We start from the raw sequence: 20,325 nt of genomic DNA, 5'->3' as shown, positions 1-20,325 counted from the left end.
TTGCTAAACTAAATTTGATTGGCTACATTTTGCTCTGGAATAAACATTATGGTTTAGTTTGAACCTTCCATGAACAATGTTTTGTACATGCAAGCTAAAATACTGACTGGGGCTCCAACTGGTCTAACGCGTTCTCCGTTCCAGATCACTGCCATCTCACCTCTGTCTGCGTGGGTTTGAGTCTCGGATTCAGCCAATATGGGTATGTGAGAAAGCTTGCCAATAGCTGAAAAATGGCGTTAAACCCTACAACAACAACCAAAAAAAATATACTGACTACGTAGAAAACCACAAAATCTCAGATTCCTGGCTTGGTTCATAATGTTTTCATTCAGCAAATACTGGCTGGTGATAGTGGTTATGAAGTATATTGGGGCTGGGAAATTGTTAATGGAGATACCAGTAAGTGATTTTGAGCCCAAAAATGGTTAAATGAGTTTGATGTACTTGTTGGATGGATAAAAATGGTCAGTTTCCTTTTCAGTGGTATTTTGAAATTAAATGTGGAAAGGGGAAAATAATGAGCTGTGGAATTTGATTCGATTTGACAGTTTCTAACTCCATTGTATCAAATTATATACATTCCTGACAGTCTCCATGTCCTGACCAACAGTCTTTCTTGAAAGAATCAGAATAATTATGGAATGGTCTGTCCATCAATCTTTTTGCGAGAAGGTGAAATCACAAGTTGCCCACCTCTTCAGTTCTGTGCCCAGAAGCTTAGATGCACCATTTGTCAGTTTGGGAGGGGTTATAGGCCTTCACGTACCCTCCCATGGTCTTGGTACTGAAAATAATCCAGAAGTTCAGGGGTCAGAACTGCAAGATGATTGATAACTCCTCTCAGATGAGACAAGTTCTCTGTCACCAATCTACTTGATCTAGTGAAAGATCTGCCCAGGAAGATTCCACCAGTCTGAATTTTATCAAATGACGCTGTTATGGGTGTTGAGCTACTGCTAGACTGTTTTCTTCACACCTGGCTGTTGGTTATCAACCTTGCAAGGGAAAGAATTTAAACCATTGATCTTCAAAATAAGAAGGCCCTCCAGTCTGAATGCTTATGAGAAAAAGGCGCACGTTTTTGGGGACTGGTATTAATTAATAACATCAGCAATTTGAGTGTCTCAGTCCCTCAGCTAGCTGACTTTTTTCTCTGGGTTAATGAGGAGTAACAATTGCCATCAAATTGTACTACTCCATGATATCATACACATTCCAGCATCATGGCAGACATGATAAAAGTCATGATTAAGGCCTGTGGTAGCCAGTTTTAATATGAATCATCCAAATCCATCATCGTTTCCAAAATGGATTTCAGAATGGCTCAATTCAGATAAAGTGGAGTCTTGAGCATGCACTTTGCTTTAGCTACTCGCCTATAAAACATTTCCTGATAATCTTGATGCAACCAGAGTTTGTAGCCAAAAATAGGTTACCATCAGTCAGCAATCAGATTTATCATAGGCTCCCTTTTGTCCATAGACACATCAAGAGCAGCAGCAATGCAAGATCTTGTGCGCACTCTCAAGCATAGAGGCAAATTGTGTCACACACAAGCAACTCATTCTCCAGGTGAAAGCAGAGAAGGAGGATACAATCCCACTAGCCCTATCTCCATGACTGAAGTGGATTGCATGCTCAGTACTCTGAAGTCCTAATAGATTAGATTAATCTCTAAAGATTTTGGATCATGAAATTCAAGCCATCAGAAAGCCTTGAGTTCAGATAAGTTTTCGATTCTAGATATGTTGTTTTTGTGGTTAGATTAACGCCATTTCCATTGAATAATAGGCTATACTTGGCGGCCCAGTACAACTGGTGGAGGAAGAACCTGGGAAAACCCCAGTAAAAGCCACTTACTCATGGGAAGCTACTGGCAAGCTTTCGCGTACCCACATTGGCCAAGCCAGAGACTCAAACCCATACAGACTGAGGTGAAAAGGCAGTGATCAGTAAGGAGACCACTTTAGGCAACTTGGCAATCCAAGCCTTAATAGAAAATGTTGGCTGGCATGCAGAGACAGACTTTGAATCCAGGGTCTTGTGGTGGTGGCAGTGGGACATGATGGGCAAGAGTTATTGCCATATATATGAGCTAGATAAGACAAAGTGTTATCTTTTTAGTAAGGCTGGGTTTGGGAGGTTGCCAGTTTATATCCCAAACATTAATGTGATCTGGTAAGTATTTGCAGAGAAACATAATTTACTTCAAAATTTGCTTTTTGGCAGTTAAAGAGACTTCCAGGTGTACAGTTTTAAAACTGAGGAGTTATTTATCAACCTTTGTATCTTTTATGTACCTCTGACAATAATCACCGCTCTGTTTGCCTAGTGGTTAGAGCGTCCGCCTCAAATGCAGGAGTTTGTGGGTTAGATCCCCGGCCGAGTCATATCAAAGACTTAACAAAAATGGTACTAACAGCTGCCTCGCTTGGCGCTCAGCATAAAGAGGTTAGTGTTAGGACTGGTTGGCCTGGTCTCAGGATAATGTGACTGGGTGGGACATTATGCTACATGTCTGCGGTATGATGCCTCAGTGCTAGACATCACTTTAAAATGCCACACTGCAGACATCAACGATATGACTGAAAAATTGTTAAGGGTATGTCAAAAATCCAAATCACATGCACACACTGACAAAAATTACTATTGCCTGAAGTAGCATAAGCAAGATAATGCAAAATGTCAATGATGACCATGCTAAATGTATTAGAATAGGTTAATAGAGAACAAATATCACCCTGAATCCTATTTAGTTCATCAAGCATGGCCTATTCTGCATTGTTTTCAGTGTTTCATGCATAGTTTGGGGATCAATATCATGGTAAAAGCTGTGCTATATATTATGTGAAAGATCAGGTTAAGGTTTCAAACTCATTTCTGTAGATGAATGGGTTGTGATTAACAAAATCTAAAAATAGTATGCACACAGTGCATTGCTTGAGAAAAGTGAACATTTTTATTGCAGATCATCATTAAATATTTAGTGTTAATAAGTTGACAATATTAATAGGCATCTAATCCTTAGGTTACTGTTTTTTTGATCCAAGAATAGACGAGACAACACTAGTCACTGTGTGATATAAAATATTTTGTTGCTTCAAAATTTTTAGGAATGTTATGCCAGATTCTGCAAGAACACAGAACTGAGAATGAAAACTCTGACATTCAGTAGTAACTTGACGTTAAACTTAAGAAGTATCACATGTCTTTGAGCAAAGGTGACCTGTCAAACAAGGTGTTTGCACTTTATAATTTGTCCCAGTTCTTTTAAACTAGGACTGCATTGTACAAGCAGTTCAGCTTGTTAATTCCTTACTGTAAAGCAACAAAATACTACATGAAAGGTAGAGAAAAACTTAAAGAAATTTATGAACGAACCCTTTTGAACCATAAGTTAAGCATTGTAAGTTTATTCAGTGAATACTTTGAATAGGAAATTATGACAGTTGCCTGAAGGAGAAAAAACAAAATAATAATAATAATAATGATAATATTTGGTACATTTGTTGTTCAGGAACCATGTGGAAATTCAGTGGTTACCTGTATACAAAGGTCATTTTAACCCCTCCCACCCAGATGTATATTAGGTTACAGGACAGTTTAATGCAAGACATTGGGTCCTTGAAAGTCATTGCATAAACTAGCACATGTAAGTTGTATTTGATGCATTCATTTTTTATAACTTGTAGTTGATCCATTGTCACATGTGGCCCAGCAATTCCGGGAGCACCTACTACGACGAGCATCATGCTCCCTTGTGACCAGGACATCACATTCTGGGGCCACTCCTGCAGCAGAGACTCTCCTTTACACCCAGCTTTTAGCTGACTCTGCTACATGCCTTTGCAAAAACAATAGTGTGTTGCTGCATACATCAAACAGTTTGACTGGTGAGCAAATAACCACTGTCTCAATAATCTCCAAGAAAATTTTATCATAATCTTCATCTTTATTCTCTGAATTTTGAGTATGTCTTAATATTCATTTGAACTCTCTTCAATTTTGTCATACTATATATATATATATATATATACACAGTAATACCTCGTGCATTCACATTTCTGGACTCGCGAATTCACGGATTCGCGAAGTTTTCATTGGTACCTTTTACGTACATGTTTTCTTTATTTTATTGAATTGTACCTTCGTTATATGACTTCTGTGACGTGAAGTTTACCTAGTTTACCTTCCTGACAATGACAAAGAAAACGTCAGTCATTAAGTTTATAGTCTCATTCATTACTTGGTTTTACCTTACTGTGAGTGCAAAAGAAAACGGCAGCCAATGAATTAGTATAGGGATAATATTAGTATACCGTACTGTAAATGCGCTAGTGTGGCAAATACCCATTAGGCGATACTGTACTCTATTTTTACGTCAACCATTTATTTCTCTTTTTAAGGGTAATGTATTAAGCTAACTTTTAAATGAAATTAAAGTGCTTTGTGAGCATTTTTTGGGTCATATTTAGGGTTTAAACCCTAGAAATAAGCATTTATTAGCATTTTTAGTGACTCATACCAAACATTCGCGATTCCTCCTGATCCGCGACTGGTTCTGGAACCTAACCTCGCGAATGTTCGAGGTATTACTGTATATATAGAGAGAGAGAGAGAGAGATTAGAATCTTTAGATCTGTACAGAATTCTCCACATTGGAGAAAGAGTTATAATCAGGATCTGTTCTAGGACATCTGTTTGGGGGAGTCTTGCTAATTTCTAAAAAATCTTGCCCCAGGAACTTAACCTTACATTTTTTCTTAACTAAAACCCTCCTGTATTCAGAACGTTGTTGTTTTTTCAATTTGACAGTTGGAATTCCTCATCTCCAACTCCAAATTTTCACTTCTTGAACAGATCCTGTATATTTAAGGACAGATTGCAGACATGTCAGTTTGATCCTTGTTCCTTCAACAGTGTTCTAAATATGTGATATTTCTTATAATGTTCTAAATGAAAAAGTGTTGTTTTACTTGCACTGACAACAGTCAAGGAAATTGTGTAAAGCAGTTGACTGCTTTATAGAGATAGAATTCGTACAGAGCATGTCATTAAAAAATCAAAGTCAGCTTGTATAATCAATGTGAAATGTAGTAGCAACTTTTCTGGTCCAGCAGCTGCATGAACAATATTAAAGTTTTGCAATATACTATTTGAAAGTTGCATATAATTTTCTGCATTTGTGTGAATCTTGTGGATAATAGGTCTTAGATTTTTTCTGTGTTTGTTAGAAGTTCATCTTCTGTCTCGCCAGCTTAATCATCAAGGTGAATAATATTTAAGTTTTGCTTCAAGTCCTTGAAAGTTTCATATCCTCCACATCAGTGTCTGCATTCAGATGAAATTTAAGATAATTGTTATGATGGGTCTAAAGATAATACCTGATATTTTAGGGGTTCTTGTTTTACTTGTCTCAACTGCTTATGCATAAAGCTTGGTTCATTATTGAAAACATGTTACTTTTGTGTTTAAATTTTTGATAGTATCAACTTTTGCATTTGTTTCTGCAATCAGCTTAAATTTTGGCATAATATTATCATAGGTCTGATGTCTAAAATTTATAAACAGATGTACTAGGAATGTTTGTCTTGCCTGCTCAGGCATATTTCACCATAATGTTTAGGCTTTGTTTTAGAGTATTTTGAAAGTCCTGTCTCTTCATTATCAGTTGCAGTATTAAACTGAAACTAAATATAGTACTATAGATCTAAAGTTTATCGATGTTTTTGACATGTTCATATCTTGTTTGTCTCATTTTTTATCATCAAATCAATAATCTTAAAGTTTCCTTTTAATGTATGTGAAAGATACAGAAGTTACACAGATGTGTATGAGACACCATGTATTTAAGAACTCATAATAGAACGAGTATTCAATATTTATTTTTTTACTACATGTTCCAGTTGATGAAAGTTCCAGATGGTGGTCAGGCATTGTCTCAGTGGCTTTCTATTGGCAGATGGGCGATGATGACAGTGCTGAGAAACACTATACCTTTGCTGATGCTTTCCCTAAAAATTTGCAATTTTTAGAGTAAGTTTTATAATCTAAACATTTACATTTCACACATTGGTGAAGAGAAATATACTTCTTTGATGTACTTAAGTGGTAAAAGATACTGTATATAATCTCTAATAATCCGACTCCCCAAACTAAACAGTTATAAACACTGAAAAGTGCATGACCCGCTTATAAGCTGACCCTCAACTCCGAGACATCACAAGATGCACGAGGTAAGTTCTAAATGCATTTATTTAGGCAAACTTATAGTAACAAAAATCACACTTATAGTTATTTGAGTGTGGCGTGCATGATTATTAAAAAGAAATAGTATAAACTTGTTTCTGCCTAATTAATATCTGTGTATAATTTGATCGAACAATAACAAGAATTTAGTAATTGCGAGTTGCTGTAACACTACCTCTTCCTTTTGACTCGATTATTGTTTGTTTGAGCATTATTGCATTGGACATTTCGAATCAGTGCACCAATAATTACATTTTTACTTTGCCTTGAAATTGTAAAAACCCAACTCATTAAAATGTAATCCCAGTATACCAACACAAAAAAAAACAATATAGTTCGATTCAGTGCTCACAATTAGGCTACTGAACATATTAAATAATGGTGCCAGCACATGTACATTGTAGGTTTGGAGTCAAATCATGGGCACCAGTGCACTAAACTTTAATGATATCTTCAAAATGCAATAACAAAGTTTCAGAAATAATGGTTTAAAAAATATGCTAATATTGTAAAAGCTGAGTTGTAGTATGCATTGATGTAAGCAACCTTACACCATACCTGTCAGCTTTCACACAGGTATGCATTTTTGGGGTCGCTCCACGCCTACCTCCAGATTGTATAATATCTTCGGATTTTTGCAGAGAATCCCAGTTATTACATTGTCTTCGATTTTCATTACTCCTAAAAGAGAAAAGTCTTATGTGTTCTGTTGTATCACCTGTGAATTAAGGTTGTAATGAAATAATTAGTAGAAAGAATTCTCTTCTTCACTAAATAAAAAGAATGTTAAGCTTAAACGTTTTCAACATAATGAATCTTTTTATTGCTAGAACAATAGAAAAATAAAGAACAAAATCATTGATAATTAATTCAATCCCAAGAATGGTCACTGCAAATGCTGTAAATACATATACTTTAGTGCCATTCCCACCAAAGAAACTTACACGAGTGAACACCTGGCATTTTTATACCATATATACCAACATTAATTACTTTCGGTAAATTAAAAGAAGGAATGAAAAATACCTCACAGCAAATGTGTCCTCAAAAAACTAATTCAGAATACACATTTTATAGTAAACAATACTAAATGTCTTACAAATTGACACTAAGAGAATAAAGTTGGATATACGAGGGGAAAATAGTTGCCACATGTACAGTACCGTGAGGCTGTCTATTTAGGTATTTTTCGTTCAACAAAATTGGGATACCATTATATGTGCTAGTGATTTGCAATTACACATCAATGTACTGGTATTGTTGCTGGTAAAAATTCCCTCTTAACACAAGCCAGTTTCAGGGTTTTAATGATTAACTGGCCTGTATTGATGTCACAAAATGAAAGACAAAATCTCCAACTATCAACAAAGGAGACACATAAACATCAAGCTTTCTACTACGTGTAAAGTTGTAATGTTCAGCCAAAACACAAAGCTAAAACTGATTGATGTTGATCTAGGTTGATCTATAATGAGAATTTTAGCCTTTATTACCAGTCTTCATGAATATGTAAGTTATGCTGGTTATGCACCTTGTATAATTAAACATGCATACCATTTCACAAATATTACCCAAAGTTGTACAACCGCTTATTGAAAAGAGTAACTCTTGAGCGTGTGATGCATAATACATGAAACGGCTATTAATGACTAGCTGAAATGTTTTCTGGAAGAATGCACTTTGGTCAAAACAATGAATAAGCAAAATCTGCATCTAAATATGTTGGGGGAATGAATAAGGATTTATGTGACACTATGCACGCTTTGCACTCTGTAAGTACTGTACATTATAGTTCAGCCTGGTCTCCCAGGTAAACTTAACCAGCCCATGAATTATGAAGTCTGTATTTACCTTTATTTCATTTCGTGTTTGAAAAATCAGAAAATATGCACATGCAAAAACTTAATAAAATCAATCATGGTTCATAACAGTTTAATAAGTGTCTGGTCGACAAAATATTTTTTTATATGCATATGTCCGGGGGGGGGGGGGGATTTACAGCCATTACAGCGGTCGAAAAAATAACAAGTTTAGACATTGGCCCACATATAATCCAACCCCTACCCACAGGCTTTCAATTTTTACTAAATTATTCGGCTTAAAAGCAGGTATATTTGGTGATGTTAATAGAAATTCAGTTTTCTTATTATCAAACATGAAATGGGTCACTGGTAGAGCAGACTACCAGTATTACAACCAACCACTGTTATTGACTGTCCAGATATTGAACATCATCCTAGATTCAGTGTAAACTTTTTCAGTGCATGCTTTTAAAACTCTTCATAACACTACCACCAAGAACCAATCCATGAATTACCCAAGACCGTGAACCAATATTTCTAAAAGATTAATTCTCTTTCCTTTAAATATTTGTGTGATCGTACAAAATTCTTGGACCAAGACATTTATTTAAATTTTATTAGGAATTAAAACACAGGAATATTGTTTGTGGATTTAAAAAGAACTGTAGACACATCTGTACAATAAAGGCTACAGTACATGTCCTCACCTTCCATCTTGGATTTTTCGTGGGGACATGAACTTGAATTCATTAGAACTTTTCATTACTAGGACTTTTAAAATTTAATTTGTGGATTATTTTTGGATTTGAATCTTATAACCCTAAGTTCTTATTTTATCATTTTTTTCAGTGTCTTTCCAGGGAAATAATTGGTGTTAAATTTTTTAAAGCTTGTTGTTTTCACTCTTTCTTTTGTTACTGTATATTAGAGCCTAAACACGTAACATAAGACTAACCATACTGTATGAATTACATATTGGTCATGGACAGGTATTTTAAAAAAATGTGACCGCTTGTGAGGGGTTCATTTTACATTTTTGCCATAAAAATATGCTGGCTGTTTGTCATGTTACAGGGTTGGCATTTCTTCAAGGGTACTTTTGAACACAAACTCATCAGTACCAAGGGATTTTGGCCATAAAATTTGGGTGGCTGCTGGTTATAGGGGCTGTTCATGAGGGGGACCACTGTATGATGTCATCATCTTTGTCATCTCTTTAAAATGACTCGGTCAGCTTGCCTAGTTCATCCACAGATGGATCACAAGCTACAATGTCTGCTACTTCAGTAAACATTGTTTGAAATAAAAGTAGTTCCTAACACATGATAGTGATTTTAGACATTTGCATTATGAAATAGTGCAATATGGAGACATACTGCATGATTCTGGCAATATAAAGTTAATGGAGAAAATTATGAGCTGATAACATATGATGATTGAAGCAGTTAATTTCATATTTGGTTGTATTTTTCTTCATCTCCACAGATATGGTTGTAATTTATTTATGATCGTACTACAGATAAAGATTGATAGCAATTCACTGATGTTTTCCTTATAAATGAAATAAATTTGGATTTGTACACATAAATATGGATGCATTATTTCAGCGACCCATTGCCTAAAGCTGTCTTGGTGGTGTACAGAGCTAGACGAGGACTTCTGACTCAGCAGGGCCAGAGCAGATCCAGTCACCACACTTGCTTACGGCAGGCAAATAGAGGTGGAAAATTGCTGCGGGAAAGTCTGAAAATGAATTACAACAAAGAAGATACCCATATTATTCAGGTTTGTTTCACCTTGAGGCTAGGACATCAGTTTGCAAATCTGTACTGTTTTAGCAGCTGTTAAATATTATTTCTAAATAAGTAAATTATAAACTGAGTTCTATGCATTTCTTAGTTTCAGCTCCTTGTCTATGAAAAAAGACTACCTTATTCTTTTGTATTTTAAGACTAGATTTTTTTTTAGCTCAAATGCCTTGGCAGTGTATGGAGATGGAAGCAGCTGGAAATTTACAGAATAGCAATGTCCACTTTGGTGGTGCATTGTAGTTGCATTGCATTTGTCCACCATATATGCAATGCTTCTGCAGTGCAAGCATGAGGGTGGATAACACTGCTACAGCTTGAGTTTGGTTCAAGAGATCTGTTTCTGAATTATATTGTGTGCATGCATCCTTTTCTGCCTTTCTGTGGCCTTTTTTTTTTTTTTTCTTTTTTTTGCTATCTCTCTAACACTGTAAATGATCATTTATCTCCATGCTTACTTAAGAACAGGTATAGATTATGTGATTCTGCTCATCAGATGCATTCATTTATAATGTCATATTTTCTTGTATGGGTATGAGAAAAAAAATAGTATTTCATTATGCTCACGTGCATAATTCCATATTTTCTTCAAGGTAATAATGGTTAAAGGAACTCGGGAACATGTTTTTCCCAGCATTTCACATCAGTGCATGTGAATGATCCTAGGGAGAAAAAAAGATAATCAAATCTAGCTTATATTTTTATGTAGAGAATGGATTGAGAGTGGGCTCTAAAGATTTTATTGAAGGTGATCTGTAGGCACTTGATTGAGTGTAGTCTGTAGATATGCATGACCATTTTCAGAATCTCTGTGTCTTAGGTGATGGGGGACACTTGTGTATATTTAGTTGTAGATTTATATGTAAAGCAGTGTCTCCCAGACTTGTGAGAAATATAGACTTTAACTTTAGTATTTGATTATAGGTTATATGTAGATGCGTATAATTAAAAAAGATAATAAAATCTAGCTTATATTTCTATGTAGAGAATGGATTGAGAGTGGGCTCTAAAGATTTTATTGAAGGTGATCTGTAGGCATTTGATCGAGTGTAGTCTGTAGATATGCATGACCATTTTCAGAATCTCTGCATCTCAGGTGTTGGGGGACACTTGTGTATATTTAGTTGTAGATTTATATGTAATGCAGTGTCTCCCAGACTTGTGAGAAATATAGACTTTAACTTTAGTATTTGATTATAGGTTATATGTAGATGTGTATAATTATTTGGACAGTTTAATCCACAACTTTGGCAAGGGATAAGAATATATTTTGTGCATGTATATGTACATGGAGAGTAAGATACAATTGGGCCAAAAAAATTATATGTATGGTTAAACCCCAAAAAGTAGGGTAGGTCAGTAGGCTTTTTTCTTCTTCACAAATACAGGTATGTGTATTATAATTGAGGTTCACCACAAGTAAATCTTCTGCTTTAAGAAGTATCTTTATTTATTTATGTACCCTTGGCAGCAAGTTTTGTTCATGGAAGAAGACCGCAGGTGCTCTTAAGTCAATTTTCAAGTGTAGAACTAATAACCTTGTGCAAACAGGTGACAATTTTCTCACAAACAGGCTTAAATGGATTTGGACCTCAGGAGTTTATGGTGACAATTCACAAACAACACCATTATCTGTTTTGTATGTTTTAATTTGCTGGCTATTTGTTTTAATGTACACATTTAACACGGAAAAACAAATCTATATCTGCCATGGAATAACAAGAGAGCATCCTAATGGGCGATACATTCTCTTCCATACATGTTATAATTAATGTTATAATTAATACAGACAGTGCAGTTGACTTCTGTATAAGAACTGGAGTGGAGTATATACCACTTTTTGAAGCTGAACTTCATAAAAGAGCCAAGTTTGAAGATATTGTTTTACAAAAGGAATCACAAAAAACAACATTAAAAAATAGGTACAGAACATTCAATGTGGTATACTAAATTCTATTGAGATATCATTAGTCATCTAGGAGAATAGGACTACACAAAATTATATCCATATAGTCTAAATACAATAAAAATGACTAACTAACTCTCTCTTACAAAATTTAAAGTTAAATCTTCTTGCCAATTGTCTGCCAAGTTTAATCATTATAGCATCTATTGTTGTCTAGAAGGAGTAGGAGATACTTGATGATACCTTTATATCCATATTTAGTACAAAACCATACCTCTTGCAAAATTAATTGGGAACTGAATACCTTTGCCATATGCATACCTCCACTTTGTGGTTAGCATGCCAACAAGTTTGGTGAAGAAAGCATTTTTTGTTTAGGAGGAGGTGACACAAAAATGTCACGGACAGACAGTGTCAAGATATAATGCATACAGTCCGAGACGAGTGTATAAAATGTCATTATTTATTTTGTTTTCCAAAAGGTCTTGGGAGTGCTGGGAGCTTTTCCAAGGTTTTTGCGGTCCAAACAGATTGGTAAAACTGTTTTGTATTGATTCTTAGAGCATAATCAGCTTCTGCATTTTCACAACCACAGAATGAACTAAGATATTTTCGGCCTAGGTCTGCATCGCAATAAGGGATTTCATTGGGTGTTGCATATTGTAAATGTGGCCATAATATTAAGGAATTTCTGACAGATATGGGGACTGACAGGAAATAAGGCGGATCCACAAGTGAATCATATTCACTTTGAGTAGTTGCTAACAAAACCTTTCTCCTTTGACCTAACATGGATTTGGCATACACAACCCTTGGCTTCCTGCATTCAACACAGCTGTAGCCCTTGCCATCTGAGCTGACAGTTATACATAAAATGAAGCAGGTGTTTCAGTTTCCAAGACTGCTGCTATCTCTGCATCTACAGAAGTAGTGCTATTGATGTTGGTGCTTGTACTTGTGCTGGACTCAGGCTCAGTTTCAGCAACATGACTAGACTTGCACATCTTGACTGGCAGGGTGGTTTTGTGCACTTTTATCAAAGGGTTTCATATGTCTGATAATGCATTCTGCTTTCATCCAATGTAATTTCTCCGGCTCCTAAATTTGGGGTTTCAAGCAACAGTTTTCATCACTGCACTTCTGTATTTGGAAAGCATACTGGATTTTTTTTATAGTGCATCTCCTTCCAATCATTGTACTTCTGGAATTTCTTTGTATGTGCCTTCTGGAGTCTAAATTTCACAGCGATTAGAGTGGAAGGGACACTTCTTGCACACGCCATGCTGTTTATTGCTCACCACTGCATGTCTGTTTTACAAGCAAATGAGCCAATAAAACTGAGTATTCCGATTGTTACTTTGGTATGGTCTAAATTAGTACAAATCATCATTGTCACAGACGGGGCTGGCAATTCAGCGAAAGAAAAAATTTTTGTGAAAATACCCATTAGGGTCGGAGGCTTAAAACTAGAGTCTGTCAGGTAACCTGAACCATATGTATAATTTTTGGGGCCTTGAGAAAAGCATGAGTATAATGCTCATTTGCTGCAGTCTTTAAATTTAAATATCATCATGTATTATTGTAGCGTAAAAAAAGGACCGTTAACCTAACGGTGATGATCAAGGATTGTGATCTTTATTAACCAATTCTTTTCAGTTTGCTTACTTATTTACAGGCATAAAATAATTGTATGGTACATGCTGACATGTCAGAATCCACTTATATGCTGTAGCACATTCTTTTAAGTGAGCTAAGTTAGTCCATTAGTTAAAAAGGTCTTAAGTTTTCAGTGGTGTACTTCTGTTCTTGTAGAGCCTTCAAATGATGGTGTGTGACTGGCTTTTGACCACTAGAACAGAAATTTGGGAACAGAGCCAAATGGAGGACAATACCCGAATCTCTCAGACTGAACTTATAGCATTCCAACAAGATCTGGCTAGTCTTCGTAAGCTGGCTCAGCTTAATAAAGCTGCACTGCCAAAGGTAAATAGTCTGTAATTTTGCATTATGCATTATTTATTTACTCAGCTTATTGTTCTTTGGAGGAATGTGCTGTTGTGCAATTAAAGCAGCAATGTCTGTAATTATTGAGAATTATAACATGCAGTTTTAATACTCAGAATTGTGTGTATACTGTACAAGTCTTGCCCTGAGACATATCTGACAATATCCGTGTCCACTGATGTAATTACATCATTATCAGTGGCAGAGTATTTTGTCATGCACAGTATCATGATCTCTCCCTGTCTCGATTTGACTGCATTCGACACATTGATGTTTTTCGAACTCAGATTTGTTTCCAGGATTCAGCTGGATACATCACAGCACACCCGCACTAAAAGATGAGACATAGACTACATTGTCAGGATGTCTGTTGTAAGGTGTGTACTGTTTAGGTAGGTTTCATTCAGAATATTGATGAATAAATATTTGAAAGCATGTTATAGATGACTTATTGAACAATGGTTTATAAAATACTACTTCTCATGAACTAGGCCACTAAAGCAAACTTTACAATGTAAACATGAACTTGCAAGGGCTAGTGGAGAGCAAAGATAGGGGTTTGGGGGAACTTTGCATTCATATATTACATCCTTGCATATTTCCAAGGACATCTACAGATTTTCAGATAACATTTTTCAGTATTGTGTGTTATCTATGTATGCTTTAACATTATCATTATCATTATTTTATAGTTAGAAATGATTTGCTAGTGCATACAACGATCTCGTCCCTTTAGGCTTAATTGCAGTCTTTGAATAGAGTATTATTCAGTTCCATTAATGTATAGCTGCAATACTGGGCACAAAGACTTAAATTGTCCATACAACCTTCACCAGAAATGAGATAGGAACAATTTAATGTCTCTTAATGACGACTAAATTCATGTGACAAAAAATCCCAGTAAACATGCACACGCTATAATGATGGACTGATGTGCATGAGCACATGCGCAGCCTTGTGTGTGTGTGTGTATATATATATATATATATATATATATATATATATATAATCTGCTGAACAAATTTGTAAGAGTATGCATCTTTATATCACTGGTATATTTTTAATAAAGTGTAAATATTATAAACTTACTGCACAAAATATTTAAAAAAAAATTGAAACTACCATTTAAAAAAATCTCTTTAATGTACCTGAAACACATGTCATCCATGATTTTTTTTCTTTTTTTTTTTCTTCAGCTTCAGTTTCTGAAACACGATTTTTTCTCACGTTTTTGATGCTGCTGTATAAGGAAGTAACATCACCCATGCAGAGTTCTCACAACTTTAAATTTGTTTGTTGCCAGTTTACACAAGATGGCTCAAGATAATCTACATAGTCCATTACAAAGGTCGATTTCCACTTTGAATTAGGAAATGAAACACAGAGCCTATATATACTTATGCTTGTAACTAGGTAACTAAGTATGAACCCAATGGTCATTGCAGACATATTAATTGTTAGTAGATGACTGCTGTATAGAGTAGCCCGTCTACAGATATTTTTGTAATGTGTATAATAAAAATAGATTTCACCCAAAATTGTTAATGTAGGGATTGTATCATTTTTTGTGAGGACAAATTAAACTATATTTGTTTATAAGCTGAGGTTTTATATAGGTACAACTTTCTAACTAGTAACTGTTTCATCTTTTAAATTCATGGGTTAGTCAGCTTAAGTGCAATTGTGTAGGAATATGCTAACAAGGCTCTTACCTTTCCAGAGTCTTCCTAGGTCAAATAGAATTTATCTATATTGAGAACAGTTCTATATTTATTTAATTTCTTTAACATAATTGAGTGGCCTATTTCATGATTGGAAATAACATACACATAACTGTTCTGATCATTCTATGAATACTCCAGTACCCTGCCCCTACCCCCCATACATATATGGAGGGAACATATTGTGCAATTAAGAGTGAAATATGGATTAGTCTACCAAGCAAGCTTTTTTTATTACTTTTTTATTTTCAAAGTAAATCAAGAGAAATTCTTTGCCAGTTATAATAACAAAAATCAAAACATTCAAACATTTGAACTATACTCTGTGACAGGTAAATAACTTAATATGCATACAGTACAGGGGCTCACCTGTCCAACAAGAACTTGACCATTTCTTTTTCAGTTGAGAGTCCTAGCTCCTCCATTAGTGCTATCCATGACACTTTTCGTTGGGTTTATTCTATAGCTCTTCAGCTTGTCTTCTCAGAGAGTGATAAAGTTGGCAGCTTTCACTTTTTTCACTATGCAGTATGTCAGCCATTTTTGTTTTGAAATTAAAATTGCTTGTAGGTGACTTCTAACCTGCCTTGATGACATTGCAGTTTGTGTCCATGTGAACTGTCCCTATTATATAACAGCTTATGACCACTTCTTACCTGCCTTGATGACATTGCAGTTTGGGTACATGTGAACTATCCCTGTTATATAACAGGTTATGACCTTGAATATTCATTAAAAGCAGTTCTTGCCACTAAATCATTTCTCATTTATTGTGCATTTTATGGATTGAATCTGGACATGCCATATATTTCTGTGCATACTTTTGGGTTATAAGTTGGTACATGAAATTAATTGAAGGACCTGTACTGTTTATAAGATGCACACAATTACAGACATTGATGCTTTAGAATATTTCAAGTTTTTTTTTTTTTTTAATCTGACTTTGCTTGCATTGTTGATATGTTGGTGTCCAAGTAAAAAATTTCCTTGGTATCATGTTTAAAAGGTTCAGAATGTCCTCAGTTTTGATTTGCATACTTTTTTTCCATTAAAGCCATCATTAATTATCACAATATTGTCTGTCTGAACTTCATGGCAAGTTTCAAGTTAATATTGAAACATCAGCTTTTTTCCCCTGCCCATTTTATCTGCCTAATATCAATGCATTTTAATACACACTTTGTGTGTAGAAAATGTATCCTTCCACAATTGTTTCAGTTTTTCATTGTCAATGTACAGGTGTTCCTGTATGAGGCAACAGCTAGAATGATGGCAGGGGCAAGTCCCAATAGGACACAGCAGTTACTGGACCGCAGCATCATCAGGAGAAGAATATCAAGGGAAGAAAGAGGTAAATGGCGCTGGGCTTTTAGCATCTTTTATGAATTTGATATGTACAAAGTTCTTGTTACTCTGGGTTTATTTACAAGATCAATGGATGGAATTTTAGTTCTACTTGTCATATACCAGAAGATATGGGATAGCCCATTTTTTGTTTGTTCATACATTAGTTCAAGTTTCTTATTACTGCTACTCCTAAAATACTTGAAAGCTCGCTTTGCAATTGTACACACACTTTCATTCAGTGAGGTAGTTGGCCTAAATGAAAATCGTACTATTGATACCTCCAGAGTGGCTGGCACTGTGGCCATTTTGAAAAAGCTTGTTATTGCTACTCTTAGTAACGGCTACATCAGCATGGTCCAATATGACTGCCACAGTAGCCTATTGCTGCTGCTTCTTCTAAATGGGTATTCCTATCAACATTGGTTTTCATTAAAGACATCTTGTGATGTTCTAAATGGTCCTAAATGAAAATGGTGCCAATATGGCTAGCGTAATGGTCAGCTTGAAAATCTTTCTATAGCTGCTTGTTCTAGATGACTGGTCACATCAGTATTGTGATTTCACCAAAAGACTTATAATGATCTCTGTTTTATCTCTAAATGGAAATGGTGCCAGTCTGATATCCAATATGGTTAAATTTATTGATTTCTTACCAGAATTTTGGAGTTCACATAATCCTATTTAGTTGAGATTGAATAGGCATGTGCTCCAATTCTGTATCTTACGCAGAATTAAGACCAGTTTGGCATCACTCTGTGCCAACACATCTAAGTGTGATCTCTGTAAATATTAGAGAAAAATGAAACTTACCTTCCCCTGTTTCCCCATTGATATGTAAAGTTAATAAAAATGAAGAATCTTTTGTTCTGGGTGCTCTTGACAATGACTGCATTTAATATACAGTCCACAGATAACATTAAAACTAGATGCTAAGACACCAATCAAACATGAACAAGGATTAGGAAAACCACTCCCTCTCTCATCTTGACCACATACAAATTGCCTATGCCAAGGCAAATTTCACTTCTTGTCCTTTTCCTGAATTGATGCAGATCAGCAACTTCAAAATGTGTTAATTTTCTATTTTAAGAAGCTCAAAGCTCCACATGGCTTAACATCTAGTTGGCCATAAATGAAAATGGTGCATATTTGATGCACAGTATGACAACCACAGTGGTCATCATGAAAGTATTGCTACTTCTGAACAGAAGTTAATATTGCCATGGTCTTTTCTTAAAAAGACTTCTTGTGACATCTTGTTAGTCCTGAATAAAAATGGTACCATTGCACATCCATTATGGCTGGTATATTGGCAGTCATAAAAATCATGTTATTGCTACTCTCATGAAGAGATGGCATTATCAACATGGGGATTTTACTAAATGAATTCTCATGCTGTTTAGTTCATTCTAAGGGCTGTTCCATTAAAACAAATACATGGGACCCAGGGAAGGCACTTTTAAAGTGGGGTACTCACTCATAGATGCAATTTAAAATTTCTTATCATTTTAATATGAACACTGAAATCAAAGTACCCTGGCAATTTTTTTTTTAAACTGCCTTCCCTGTATACCATTTATGTTTGAATGGAACAACCCTAAATAAAATGGTACTGCATAGACATCCAGTATGGACACCACAGAGGCCATTTTGAAATTGTTGTTAGCACTACTCCTGTTTGAATAGATGTGCTAGCATGGGTTTTTCTTTGAAGTTGTGGTTGTAAATGAAAGTGGTGGCGATTAGACTTTGCTGTTCATATAAGTATTGTGCTTTCAACAAAAAGCTTTGTTTGTCTTGTTTGCCCTAATGGAAATGATGACAATTGGATATCTAATATGGCCATCTTGAAAATACTGTTATTGCTGAAGAATGTCATTATCAGAGATGGTTTTAACACTTAGCAGTATGGCAAAATTCCCATTGAGGGACTCTATCATTTGTTCAGATTTTAATATAATCCTATTAGTGGTACCCAAAAAAGCCATTGAAGATTTTGAGCTAGCTACTAAATCGTCTGTTTTGACTGCTGTTTGTCCTTCTTTGTGCTTTGCAAGGCACTGAGCATTAAGATTTTAGTGTCAGGACTGGTCACCCAGGTGACAGGATAATGTGTCTGGGTAGGACATCATGCTACATGACTGCAGTATGATGCCCCAGTGTTAGACATCACTGTAAACTACCACACTGCAGACATAGTAGCAATATGACTGGAAAATTGTAAAAGCTACATTAAAAATCTAAATCAATCACACACACTCAATTTTATACATTTCAAGCAAGTCTTATTTGTACAGAACTTTATTTAAAAGCATCAAGTTGCTTCAGAAGGGCATTTTTTTGACAAGTTTAAAAAGCTTGCATATCTTACCTTGATGAACTTGATTAATGATTTCAAATTCTTATAATTTGCAGATAAACTTAAGCGGTTCATGCTAAAAGATTATTTTAAAAAATTCTGTTATGAACATGGTTTTCTTTTAGACATAAATATCTTATCTTCAACTTTCAGATATCACAGCAAGTTTTGATAGTGAGGCCCCTGATAGGGAACAAGCCACAGCTTTCCTATTGGCTGGCCGTTACTTACCAGAGCCACTCATGGGAAACCCAGGAGACCGGGCGATCCTTATTGCAGAAGCCAGTCGCATGTATGAAGTTATAGGGGACAAGAAATCTGTACAGAGCTGTAGAAAAACATTGTTAGAACTTGAGGGCAAAAATCTAAATACACAGTCGGTGCAAATTCAGTGTTGATATTTACTGATACAAGGAAATGTAAAACCATGAGGCAAAATAAAGAAATTTATTTATAAAAAGAAAGTAGTGTAAATTGATGAAACTGGCGTTTCTTGTACCTTCCAAGACATGAACTGAACACACCAACATACATGGATGTTTGGCAGTTGTGAAGTCCCCAAAATGCTGCCAAAAGGGGTAGGTGGGGTGATATTTTAAAACACATCTATGGTAGTGTCCATTGAAGAAATGTCTTGTTTTGGGGAAGTTTTTATAACTTATTATTGTCTTCCTTCAGCAAGAAGTAAACAGCCATTGGACAGGTATTGTGCACAGTTAGTAGGATATTTGTACTTAGTTGTATCCATTGCCTGTGAAAAAAATTAAATCTTTTTCCGTTTCTAATATTCGTTATTTATAGGTAGCTTTGTGTCAGGGAGACATCCCACAGTCACTTATACTTTCTTTTTTCGTCAGCATGTCCTGTTGTTTCTATAAGTGTTTCAAACAGCACAAAAGTAGAGATGGAGGTTTTCTATTATAGTGCACAGTATATAACATTTACATATCGGTAGTACCAAATTAATTACAATGGCCACATCCATCAGACGTAGAATTTTCTTTAAATGAAAAGGCATGAAAGAAATTGTTATTTCTGATCCAAGAATTCTGTGCAGTAATTTATATTGAAAGTAAATTAGATTTTAGTTTTTGTAATTTTGTTGTCAAGGGAAAATACTTTCCCT

General features: G+C 35.3%; 1 protein-coding gene across 2 annotated transcripts in view; it reads left to right on the top strand.

Annotated features, from left to right (window-relative positions):
* The window catches only part of LOC149797398 (sterol regulatory element-binding protein 1-like), a 49,950-nt gene extending 29,971 nt beyond the window's left edge, over positions 1-19,979 (top strand). For both annotated transcript variants that reach the window (XM_089962175.1, XM_089962176.1), the window contains 6 exons: positions 3,696-3,896; positions 5,910-6,039; positions 9,662-9,839; positions 13,581-13,751; positions 16,733-16,844; positions 19,353-19,979. In XM_089962175.1, coding sequence (XP_089818301.1) covers positions 3,696-3,896; positions 5,910-6,039; positions 9,662-9,839; positions 13,581-13,751; positions 16,733-16,844; positions 19,353-19,597 — 1,037 coding nt within the window. In that variant the 3' untranslated portion in view covers positions 19,598-19,979. The remainder of the gene's footprint in view (positions 1-3,695; positions 3,897-5,909; positions 6,040-9,661; positions 9,840-13,580; positions 13,752-16,732; positions 16,845-19,352) is intronic.
* The last annotated feature ends 346 nt before the right edge of the window (positions 19,980-20,325 follow it).

Source organism: Sinohyriopsis cumingii, chromosome 6, assembly GCF_028554795.1.
Source record: "Sinohyriopsis cumingii isolate HCF-2022 chromosome 6, ASM2855479v2, whole genome shotgun sequence".
NCBI classification, from domain to species: Eukaryota; Metazoa; Mollusca; class Bivalvia; order Unionida; family Unionidae; genus Sinohyriopsis; species Sinohyriopsis cumingii.
This window is presented reverse-complemented; position numbering and strand designations above follow the sequence as displayed.